At 34.4% G+C, this 13,295-nt stretch overlaps 1 protein-coding gene across 3 annotated transcripts in view; it reads right to left on the minus strand.

Annotated features, from left to right (window-relative positions):
- Positions 1 to 1,723: 1,723 nt before the first annotated feature.
- The window catches only part of Polr3F (RNA polymerase III subunit F), a 42,375-nt gene continuing 30,803 nt past the window's right edge, over positions 1,724 to 13,295 (minus strand). For all 3 annotated transcript variants that reach the window (XM_081730874.1, XM_081730875.1, XM_081730876.1), the window contains 3 exons: positions 9,070 to 9,321; positions 6,577 to 6,741; positions 1,724 to 1,818 (listed from right to left, as the gene is read on the minus strand). In XM_081730874.1, the coding sequence (XP_081587000.1) occupies positions 1,744 to 1,818; positions 6,577 to 6,741; positions 9,070 to 9,321 (492 nt within the window). In that variant the 3' untranslated portion in view covers positions 1,724 to 1,743. The remainder of the gene's footprint in view (positions 1,819 to 6,576; positions 6,742 to 9,069; positions 9,322 to 13,295) is intronic.

A 13,295-nucleotide genomic window follows, 5' to 3' on the forward strand; every position in this document is an offset into this window, starting at 1 on the left:
CAGAAAATTTTCCAGCAGTCTTCATACCTTTCGTATATGCCTCAAACTTCCATATACAACATATAAAAAGATTGATAGGTAGGTAGATAAAACGAGAACTGGAAACTATACATAGTTCTGTTAGTTATCATTCATTTGATTTTTATGTTTGTAGAGATGTTTGGTTGTTAATAGGAAAAAACATATTTATTTTCTGCTAATAGAATGTAACTTTCTCGTAGGAAGTGGTTAAATACAGTATTAAATACAGAATATATTGTGTATTTCGTTGTTAATAAATATGAAAGTTAAAAAAAAAAAAATGAATTTCAGTCCCAGATCCTCCATATAGTGTTATAGGCCATGACAATCTCCGCCTGGGCCCTTTACATCCCAGTCCACTACTGCTAGTGAATTACCTTTGGTATCCAAAAAGGAACACGAAACGCTAGGTCTAGTGTTACCACATTACCCATTTTTGATACTCCTTTTTCTTTCTGTGGTTAATTTTCGTCAAAACTAAAAATAATAATACGCCTAATAATAGAGAAAAATCTGCTTCATTCCTTTTGAACGAATACACAACAGAAAAAAAAAAAGTAATGTGAATTATTCTTGTATTTATAGTCTATGTTCTCTTTATACAAGTATACAGGGTGTCTCAAAAGTTTCCTGACATAGGGTAACTGTTACTATCAGAATTACAACAAAATGTAAGAGAGGAATCTGTCACCAAATATGATGTTTTCAATCTAAAGTGAAGAAATTTTTTTTTTTATATATCAGACGAGCCGTTTGGGCTGTACACTCTTTATGCGCCCAATGTTAAATGAAAATACGACGTTGTCATTTACCTGGATTTACAACATAAAGTGAATGGGGGCTAGCCATCGACACGTTAGCATAAAAGACAGTAACTCTATTCACTTATGTTGTAGGTCCAGGTAAATGGCAACGTGGCATTTTCATTTAACATTGGGCACATAAACAGTGCACAGCCCAAACGGCTCGTCCGATTTAAAAAATTCCTTCACTTTAGATTGAAAACATCATATTTGGAGACATTTTCCTCTCTTATATTTTGTTGTACCTCTGATAATAACAGACCTATGTCAGGGGACTTTTGAAACACCTTGTATATTTCAGAAAATATATATAATTCATTCTTTTCAGTGATTCTGTAATCCAGATCTCCTGAAGGCGAACTACTGTAATAGGGAATGCCCTGTACTGTGAAGATTGATCTATGATAGGCATGCACCCGCCAACTACCCGCATCCAAGCTCTGATCGTGATTCGGGGCCCATGCTAATACTAGGTTTCGTCTTCATAACCTCGGTGTTGCATAAGGACGCAAAACACACAAAATAACATTACGTACACAATATGTATGGATAATGTATTAATTAAAATAGATTTGAAACAACGGAAGTGATAAAAGAATAAAGAATATGCCGAGACAATTTTAAGCATACTTTATTAAGGAGAACGCAGAGGATAGACAAGCAACTTCTGAAAGGAAAAATTAATGGGAAGTATATAACATTTAAAGCTGCATAGGTAAACAGAACGGCATGAGACAAAAGCACAAGAGAGAAAACAAAAGAGACAGAGGTTTTTAAAAGCTGAAGAAATGGACTTTTAAGTTGCTGTGGTCATTATTTTAATAACACATAACAGTACAGGAGCTTCTTCACACTAATATATATGGGGTTCAGCAATGTAACTACAATTAAAAACAATATTGACAAATGTAATTATATTTTATTCAAGCCATTCTTTTATATATACACACTTCTTTGGATTCACTGAGCCAATATCACAGCAATGTTTCAGGACCTGGAAAAGTACAAGAAACAGTTACGAGAAAGGGAATCTACAAGAACATGAATTCTATTTTTCTAATACTAAATATCTTCGTTAAGTACTTCTGGCCAAAGAGTTCAATTATCTAACAAATTCCAATCTTTTACAAAGCTTATTTAACCTGCGCTCTGTTTGACTAACTTTACTAATAGCCTCAAAGATTTATTAACTACAGGCAAATGCGAAGATGTGACTTTAATCCAGAAGCTATTACTTAGATTTGAGACACGCTTTACAGTAAGTTCAAATTAGAAGCATATATTAAAAAATCACCTCGCAATTGCACATTTTACTTTATATAAGCTAATTAACACATATGCTGCCTTATGCACGAAGTGTAATGGAAGAAAGCTCATAATAATTTCAACGCTAATTACTGATGTAATTACACACACACACACACACACACACACACACACATATATATATATATATATATATATATATAAAATTAAGTTTGTAAGCTAGAATTATGATGAATGTTGTGTTAAATGCATAATGGGGAAAAATATTTAAAAAGTTAACAGATTAAAATTCAAAATTAAGGTAAAAAAGAAATTCTTAAATTAAAAATTAATGTCTTAAAATAGTAGCGGTTAAAATTAAATTCAAAATTAAAATTAGAAATGGATATTTTCATTATTATCCAAGGAAAATTGCCTTGAGTTGTAAGTTAATGTACAGTTTAATGGATAAACTTACAGGCATGGGAAAATTATTCGATTATTATGAACAGTTAATGCTCCCAAATAAAACTGATAATTAACAAAAAAGTAATCAAGCAGAAAAAAAAATTGGAGAAAAAAACTACATTAATCCACACCAGTAGTGAAGATTTTGAAATAAGCCAAAAAAAAAAAGTTTTTGCAGACATCCATCTTACACGGTTTTCGAGAAAAAGTAATGATTCACTTTATATTTATTACGATTCTTTTTATGATTATCAATTAAAAGTCAACTTCTGCAAAATTTGACTGATTTAATTATTAACAATAATTAACAGATCACATGTACACCACATGAAGAGATGGTTTGTAGGCATAATATTTTCTCGATATTGAAACCGGAAGTTGTAGTAGATTTCTACCACTTCCAGTTTTAATCGAGAGAAATGAGTGGACATGGAAAATATTCTTGGACACTTAATTGATTGCAGAAAACCTCTTCTCGTTATTCATATCCATTTTTACTCTAGAGTGATCAACGTTAAAAGGAAAAGTGGTTGCTTTGCCACTTCCAGTTTGAATAGAGGGTTAAGGGAACATATAGTATCTACTATCAGAACACGAAATCGATACCAAAAAAAACAGCTTCTCTGTATTTCTTATCGTTTTTGCACTATGTGGATCAATATTTAATTGGAAGTTGTACTAGCTTTCTTGGGACGGTTAATCGATTGCAGGAAGCCGCTTCTCGCTATCTACTGCCGGTTTCGCTCTATAGTGATCAACGTGAAAACCGGAATTGTTTGATTTCTACCACTTCCGGTGTATGAACACCTCCATCAATAAAGTCAATTCCTAACGGTCGAGTCCTCACCAAAATTGATGATGATTCATCAAGTAGTTCCTGAGAATTTTTTGTGTCTCGGTCGTACAAACGAAAACAAGGATAGAGTAAATACAGGGTAAGGAAGAGAGGACGGATATTTTTGAAATTACAAAAACTCTTCATTAGGTGGAGTGATAGATGTGCGGAACGCCCTATTAGGTTCCGAGAAGTTTTAGTATTTTATTGTCTGCTACTTTACTTCAGTTTCTGTAACTTCATTTAATTTTCTTTTCTTTCACCATTAAACCATGGAATTGTAGACGATAGAACATCGTGTTTCTACCTATGACAGTTTCGTCAAGAATAACGAGTCTATCACGGCAGTTCAGTGTTTTTCACAGAAATTTAAATATCCACAGAAATCAAACTGTTCCCACTCGTAATACTATCCCACGTCGGGTTAAAGTACTTCGTACACAAAGTACAATTATGAACAAAAAACCTCCAGAGGCTACACGAACGGCACGTACCCCGAAAATGTGCACAGAGTCGTACAAACCGCGCTGCGCAATCTGTGTCGATCCGCTCGGAGGCATGTGTCTGAACTTGGCCTCAGCATTCGTTCGATCAGGCGTATTTTGCATTTATACCTCTATCCAACCATACAAATTGGCAGCTGTGCTACAGTTGAAGCCCGGGGATTATGCATAGTAGATGAACTGCGAACATAAGGTGGAAACAATTTCTGAGCAAAATGACAATTTTAATGACAATTTTAGTGATGAAGCTCATTTTCATCTCAGTGGCATTATGAATCAACAGAAGCCATTACTGAGCTTCTGAAAACCTCACTAAATTACACGAAAAGCTGTGCACTGTCTTAACTTGGCTGTTTGTTGTGCTGTAGGCAAAAGTGCTATCATCGGTCCCTACTTTTTCGACGATGATAATGGTGTTATCGTGAACTCGGAGCGTTTTATCGAGATGATAACTTCTTACTTCAATTACAACGAAACGTATTTCCATTCGCCGTGTGTGGTCTCAACAGGATAGAGCGACAACCCACACAGCCAGAACATCAATAGCCGTTCTTCGCACATTTTTTCCTGGTCGCCTTATTTACAGATTTGGGGACTTTCATTGGCCTCCTTGGTTCCCTGACCTATCCAAGTGCAATTATTTCTTGAGAGGTTATCTTAAGGCACGTGTATATAAGAATAGGCCCCGTATATTGGAAAATCTGAAGGAAGCATTCGCGTGGAAGTCGATCAAATAGATAGAGCTATGTTGTTGTTGTTATTGCTATGTTTGAACGTCTTCAAAAATGCATCAGTGATAACGGACACCTTATGGCAGATGTTTACCACACTTGATTTTATAAAATGCTATTTCAACAAGGACTCGAATCTGTTCATAGCTTTTGTTTTGAAATAATAATAATAATAATAATAATAATTTTTTAAGTAATGTATGCCTCTCTGTCACACCCTGTATGTAAGGGAGTTTTAGTAATATGAAGTCCTTAAAAATTAACAATTTTAAAAACAATTACTTTAATAGTTAATTTTTTTAGCGGATTAATTATATGTAGTATTATTCTTCACATTCTTATTAAAGGTCAGGCAAAACCACATTTAGTGTTCCAATTTTAGAAACTGTTTATTTGTGAATAAGATACTTACAAAAAAAAATGCTCTATATCATATCATCCTACGCAACATTCATAAATCTGCCACAAATATTTGATACATTTTTATTTTTAACAAGTTACGATATCATGTATACAATGATATTTTTTACCATCCTCGAACTATACTTAAGTTAAAAATCAATATAAAAATTAATAACAATGAAATACAGTGTTTTATCTTGGCAGTATGTAACTTTGAATCATTTGGCAAGAAAGAAGAAAGAAGGAAAATTGAGAGTATGTATAAGTCGCACTTAAAAGTAGAGCTTCGTTCTTGAAAATATACTTGAGAATAACTTTATCCTGGTTTGAAAATAAGCAATATTTTAGCATGCATTATAGAATTCAATTTAATCATACAGAAACTAATAACTAATAATAATAAAACTGTTTACAGTTACAAATTGCATTGACAATTCACAATATTCAATTTTTTTAAGGTTCCGCTATTATGCTCTGAGACTAAGGGAGATGGTGACAAAGAAATGGTGGAAAGAGTAAGTGAGAACAATGGAGATAAACTACGTGATCCGAGAAAATCCACGTGCATGGCGTTTGTCCACCATAAAGCCCATTTGGCACGAGTTGAGATCGAACCAGGGACCCCACGCATCACAGTTGAGCACTCTTACCACTGAAACCCCGCGGCTTCACACTGATTATGAACATAAATGTAATGTACAGGATCTTCAGACTAACAAAATCATCCACATTTTAAAACGTTCTAATTACAATAGTCTAACCTTAGTACTATATACGAATGACGTGTTACAGCACTAACATGAGATCTCAAGTACACATACACACACACACACACACCCATCGGATGTTAAATTCGGGGACACAAGTAGTAGGAAACATGCCTGCTGTCCACTCAGTTACTAGGAGTCCACCATCATAACCGTATAACCACCCATTTCATTTCAATTTACGCAATCAATCAATATTTGTTTATTTGGATATTTTAAAATACTGCTCTATAAAAATACCTGAAATGAACTGTAGAGCCTCAAACGTATTTATTCTCCTTCTGCTGCCATATTTTGACAGTAATAGCCAACGGTACTTAAGTAACGAATAGAGACAGATTTTATTTTGTTCACTTAAGATATGCCTGTAAATCATTTAGGGACTTTTCAACTACCACAAGCAAACAGTCAAAGGAGTGAGAGAAGTTACAAAGATTCAAAATATTTTTCTTTCTTTTCTTTCTTTTTTTCTTTTCGACAGAATATTTGTGCTCAAATTCACTTTATGTTCATCAGTAAGTCCTGAGGTTGAAAATTACTTTCTTAAAGTTTCTCACTATATGTACATATTAATGCTAATCTGAAGGACAAACGAAATACAACATCCTTATGACCTGTTATGAACATTCATATCATTGAGGAAGCACGTGATTATTATCTTTCAAGTCGGTTCTTGTGATGAACTGATTTTGTACTTAACTGTGGATTAAATTGATAACTAAAAATCAATTTTTCTACATCGGTAAAAAAAAAAAAAAAAAAAAAAAAAAAAAAAATCTTATATATACTTAGATTACTTACAGGACATACACCACATGGTACTCTAACGATTCCTGGAGGGGGTAATAAATATTCTACAGCACGATATAATTTGCTTCCATCACCTGTAGAGACCGTCCTCTCAACTTTACCGTCATATACTAACGTGTCTAGTATGGTCTCAATATCTTCCAGAGATAACTGAACCTGTAAAAAAGAAATATACATCTATATAGCGACTAACGGATCTACACACGAATCACTGGATTTTGTCTGCTCCTGTAGCACATACATAGCTTTCTTATGTAGCACGAAGTCACGTGCCTTCCTAATTACAAACACGAAGAAATATACGATGTTAAGTTTAAATATTACTTGTACGCACTCGTATATAAGTATACAATAATAAAAAGTATATTTGCCTTAAGTGTATTTTACTTTGTCCTCTTTCTACAATTTTAGCTTCATATATTTGATGAAGTTTTCGTCAGAACAGATAGTTTTAAAAGAAAATTCGAACTGTTATTTTAATATCACATATCTTGATATTCTTCTTTGACTTCGCTTTTATCCTTAGTCATAGTAATTTGTAGAAATATACTTAAGAATTTATTTATATTGTTTTGTAAAGAAATTATTACATATAGATACATTCCAAGCGAAATTAGTCAATTTTGAAAAATGTTGTAGCTTCACCGTCTTGGAGTTTGCTCGTGTTTTGATATGTTATGAGGTATCAAGAGAGGTGTTGAAATACAAAGTGGCAGATGCTGATGGTTCACAGTTTCCAAGATGGAGGGCACTGAACACGTGAAAAATGCTCCAAACATGCATATATTAAAATATTTGCAGTTGCAGTTTGATGAATATGAGAAACGTAAAACTTTGTTACAATACATAGTAATACAGGGGGAACATGTAAAAAAAAGTAAGAAACCAATATCATCAATGTTGCCGTCACAATGGTAGGTCAAAGGTAAAGGTCATTAACACAAACGTGACTCAAGTTTGGTCATCTTTGTGGAGTAGAAGAGGAAAGAACCACTGATCTTCTAAGGTCTAAGGAAGGTCTAAGGTTGTCAGTCAGAAAATAAAGATTAGTGGCTCTTTCCCCTTCTACTCCACAAAGATGACCAAACTTGGGTCACTTTCGCGTTAATGACCTTTACCTTTGACCCGCCGTTCTGATGGCAACATTGATGATATTGGTTTCTTAATTTTTTTGCATGTTCTGTATTACTATGTGTACTGTGACAAAGTTTCACGTTTCTTACATTCACCAAACTTTAACTACAAATATTTTGATATGCATGTTTGGAGCATTTTTTACGTGTTCAGTGCTCTCTATCTTGGAAACTGTGAACCATCAGCATCTGCCACTTTGTATTTCAACACCTCTCCTGATACCGCATAATATTTCAAACCATGAGCAAAACCGAGTTGTTGAGTTGAGTTGATTTTAACGTCCCGTTCAGCAGCGAGGCTATATGAGACGTGGACCTACTGATTAACGTGGAATCCGAACCACATGAGCTCCCGCCGGGAATCGAACCCGGGTCTCCCACATGAGCAAAACCGAAGATGGTGCAACTACACACATGTGCTGATTTCGCTTGGAATGCATCTATAACGATTTCCACAATATACGACTGTATCCAATAATTTAACAAACCCAGTATAAATTCACCAACAGTTTACTACAAATTACGACACAATCTATTCCATTAAAAAATACAATTATAAATTTTCACGTTCAAAGATGTATGTATGTAAGATTCAAATTTAGTTTGTTAGTACTAATTAATAAATAGAATAATTGCACAGTACGATCTTGATGGATTATAAACTCATTCTGGAGTCAATGAATGTTTTATTTTATTATTATTATTTTACTGGAACATCTCTTTTCAATGTGATCACAAAAGGACTACCTCATAAATTATTGCAACAAACTGATATCAAATTGTTCAATATGATCGAAAGTATTCGTTAGTTGTTGCTTCTATTAGGCAGTTTGATATTCTTTTAACATGATACTTCAACGGAAGCTGGCATGTATTGGTTCAGTTTCTTTTATAATGGGTCCCTAGGATTACAGGCTACTTCCATTACGCAGAGAGCAAAAAAGTAAGTGACTGGACCGAGACCCGAACCCAGAACCTTCGACATGCTGTGCCAATGCGTTAACCACTGCGTCACCTAGCTCGATTCCCAGTCCGTTTTTCACTTTCTGCGTTAGAATTCGCACCTATAGAGCATTTGGTATGTAAAAAAGTTTCCTCCTTCTATTAGTATACTTGCATTACGTTTAAAAAAAGATTAAAAAAATTCTGACCCTTGCCTTTTAACCCTAAAGATAAGCATTTAGGCGTTTGTCGATATTAAAAAGACTACGTAAGCTTTTTGTCAGATTACCTGTGCTAAGTTAAATTCGACATTTTTGTAATGTTCGACAATTACAAAAATTAATCAACAATTTTCGTTAAAGACAACAAACTACGATTTAACAGCAAATACAAAATGCGAAACATATACCTTACTAATTCCTAAGTCGGTAATAAATTTCCACACATCCTTGGATGAGGCACAAGATATATTTTGTGAAGCTATTGGTCCACTTTTATAGTCCTTCGTACTTTCCACCTTTTGTTGAAGGTATCGATAGCACTGCTGATTCAAAACATCAACAAATTCTGATTCGAAGTCTTGATCACAATACCACGCACCTCCGGTCACAGAACGATCAGGTTCCAAATTGTACAACATGTATACTTTTTTCTTCGTAGCCTGTGAGAAACAAAGTATAATATTAAAGAAATTATAATTAAAATAGTATGTATTTTCTCTGAAAATTTAATAACCCTCAAATGAGGATTTATACCATACAAATCCACGATCCTCACACATCCATATCATAAAAATAAAATGTATCTCTCAGTGTTATTGTAATAATTAAAGCTATTGCTGGAGCATAATGAGCTGCTATATGGAGTGCTAAAATTAAAATGAATTGTCTGAAAAAGAGATTATGGGCAACCAATACCAAATATTTAGCTAAATGATGAACAGTAAGCGTATAGGTTCCCTTCGCCATTGTTTTCGGCCTCTTAGAGAGGTTTGCTGCTTCCTAGTTTCGGTAGTTTTCAAATGAATCAAGCTATAGATATCAATGAAAGGAAACAAGATCCTGTGTAGATGTGAATTCTGTAACACACAAAGAATGAAAAGGTGACGTGATTGGGCCGGAACTCGAACCCGGAATCTCCGGCATTTCCTAGTGGTTAACGCTTCGGCACGGAATGCCGGAGGTCCCGGGTTCGAGTTCCGGTCCAGTCAGTCACTTTTTCACTCTTTGTGTGTTAATGAATCAAGGTACTTGTGATGATTTTGGACAAAATCATAAAGATCAATTGTTTCTAGATTTACAGTCACACATGAGTCAAGGTTGATGAAGGCAGACAGACAAATATAGCTATACTGGGAGAAACAGACATGCTAGTAGAAACACAGCAGCGATCAAAATATATAAACTGCAGAAATTTTACAAAATAACTAATTAAAGTATCTATTCTAGGATGGATGTGATTAGCTGCAGTATGACTTAATTAGAAAACAAACATTATGAATAAGCTTTCAGTGTATACCAGTCCGTAAATTTTCATAAACATAGTAGATTCAGCGAAGTTTTACAGGAGCCTCAATTAATCCAGTATAAAAGTATGGGATGTCGATTCTGGTAAAATCTAACGTAATACCTATTTTCAAGCGAGAATATAATATTCGTTGTGCTTTACAGGCTAAGGTTAGAAAGAAATTAGAAGATTTTCTAATCAAGGAAATTTAGAAAAAGTTGAATTCTCAGGTTCTAGTGGAGGCGCGAAAGAAGAACGACGCTTTGCATGGATTTCGAAAGAACTGTAAGCCAAATGATAGTTCGTGTGAGTTATTCGTTACCCAAAATTGAAGACTTGTTAAACAAGCGAGGCCAATTACTATGTAATTTAGATTTTAACACGCATATCTACAACTACTGCTTGCTCATGAATCACGGAATTTTTTTGTTTGTTAATCCGTAGGAGCTGTTCCAGCACAAGTGTTTACTTTCGGAATTAATTCTGCTGTACAAATATTGTAAAGGAATTATGGATACTACCGAAGATATAGATGGATGAGAAAAACCGGACAGGCTATTACTCACCGCAAAAAATATGTAGCAGAATTTTCTTCTACATGCAACACGTAGCGCTTTCGGAAGCTGCTACTTCCTTCATCAGCCTGTGGTAGACTTCAAAAAGGATAAAAAGCATGAAGGATGGTTAAGAAATGATTAAACAGTTAGGATATGTAAAAAACCAAATCTTCTGTCAAACATTAAAACTCACGAGAAAGGAAACTCACTGACATTGTTCACTGTTTTCTGTTCTTGCTTTCCAAATGGTGAAAGTATGTAGTGAAAAGATTACTCCAAATAATATTTATTTCTCCTTTATCCAGGTTAAGTGAGGGCTTTCTTTGTGAATATAATATGATTCTTTAATTTTTCGTTCCGTTGCTGTTTTTGCTGATTGACTCACACGTGACTCAATCAAACATGATTCCACGATATGATGGTTATAATCTCTAAGATGAGTTGCTAAGACCGGATAACTGCTGCGGATTCCGAGATTTCGAGGTATGAACGTGATAAGTTATTCTAGTACAAATGTTCCTTTTTGTTTGACCTATACACACTTTGTCACACTGACATTTCACCCGATAGACGCCACTGTTTTCTAAAGGGTCAGTAAAAAATGCTTTATAATTAGTTATGTATTTTCTATAGATTTTGCAGGAACTTCTGAAATTTTGATGTTGCGTCTTTGCAGAATCATCTTAATTTTTGCTGAAAAATGTGGAACCAAAGGAACTCCAATCCATCTGTCAGTTACGGCATCTGTTGTTGGTTGATGGTGCGTGCCGACGTTCTGTTGTACCTGTTTGTACCATTTTAACAATAAAGAATTTTGGAAACCATTCTCCTATCCAATTTGTAATAAATACTCTATTTCCTTATTGAGATTCTCAGAGAGATCTGAAAGTAAAAGAGAGTAAGTGAATGTAAAGAGAGGTCTGTAGGGGAGTGTTCACTACATACTTTCACCATTTGGAAAGCAAGAACAGAAAACAGTGAACAGGAGTGAACAATGTCAGTTTCCATTCTCGTGAGTTTTAATGTTTGATAGAAGATTTGTTTTTTTTTACATATTCTAACTTTTTAATCATCCTTCCTGTTTTTTTTTTTTTTTTTTTTTTTTTTTTTTTTTTTTTTTTATCCGTCTTGAAGTCTACCACAGGCTGATGAAGGAAGTAGCAGCTTCCGAAAGCGCTACGTGTTGCATGTAGAAGAAAATTCTGCTACATATTTTTTGCGGTGTGTAATAGCCTTTCCGTTTTTTCTCATTGAATATAATCACCGTTCGCATTAGTGTGATATAGATGGAGTTACGTGTTTCCTGGATGACGTGATGGTGTGGAAAGCTATCGTGAAGGAATGCTATATTGCAACAATATTTCTGCTTAAGATAAATATTTAAATGTTCAGGGCAATAGGAAAAAAGTATTTTCTTCAGAGAAAGAATTCCAATATTTGGGATACTACATTCAAGGGAATCAGATTCTTGAAGCAACATATAAAATTCTACCTACATTAGAAGCAAAGTAACCTCAGAAAGTAGAACAATCCTTTTTTGGATATGGTGGATTTTTACTATCGTAATCTTTGCTTTTCGCACTGTTCAAGAAGTTAGGTGGTGTTGGAAGGAAGAACATCGAAGATAATTTCTACTCGCCCAGGAGTTTATCAAAAAGGCAGAAATTTTATACCCCTTCAGGCAAGATAAACCGGTTATTTTAACGACGGATGTATCTTACGGAGTGGAGCAGCACTCTTTATTGAGGTTGGCAGATAACTACAAGCTGTAACTTGCGCATTGGCCACGTTATTGGCTCAATTTCGAAATCATGAACGCGTTTATATATAAACACAAATTTGGCTGAGCCTCAGAATTCGCAGAGTGTAAGTTCAAAGCTTATATAAATACCATTTAGGCTTTAAGGGGAGTTTTAATGACAGTCAGGAGCGTGGTGATCTATGGTCACGGAAGAAATGCATAGTTTTTCTTTGTCGACTGAGAAATTCGTTAAGTTGGTGGCAAATCGCCCACCTAATATGGAATATAAAGTGTTGGCTTTCAATCGACTACTTTTTGACAAGTTTAATCTGGACCATTTTCACTTTCTTGTATATTAATATCTGATTTTAGTAGATAGCCATACCAATTAAATCATAGCATTCTCTGTTGTAAAATATGTAACTTCAAGAAAACAGTCAAAACCCTGGGCAACACAAGGAATCAGCCAGTAAAAAAATGAGACTTCTTAGCAAGGCTAAATCACAAGGAAATCTATCACCATGTACAGAGACATATTACAGACGATACAAAAACATATAAAAAGCAGTGCTGAGAGCAGCAAAAAAGTTATGCAATGACACAATCATTAACAATTCAGATAATAAGTCGAAGGCGTTGTGGAAACTAGTGAAGAGCTAATTAAATATAAACTGTCGTAATGTTGACGATAATTTAGAGATAATTAAAAATGACAACATAAAAGATCCTCGTATAATAGCTGACCTATTTAATAATTATTACAGCAACTTATCACAAACGTACAATAATGGGCCAGCATTGCCCACTTCGAAAATTTTCAACAATACAATG

Source organism: Thermobia domestica, chromosome 11 (assembly GCF_964235325.1).
Source record: "Thermobia domestica chromosome 11, izTheDome1.hap1.1, whole genome shotgun sequence".
Taxonomy (NCBI): domain Eukaryota; kingdom Metazoa; phylum Arthropoda; class Insecta; order Zygentoma; family Lepismatidae; genus Thermobia; species Thermobia domestica.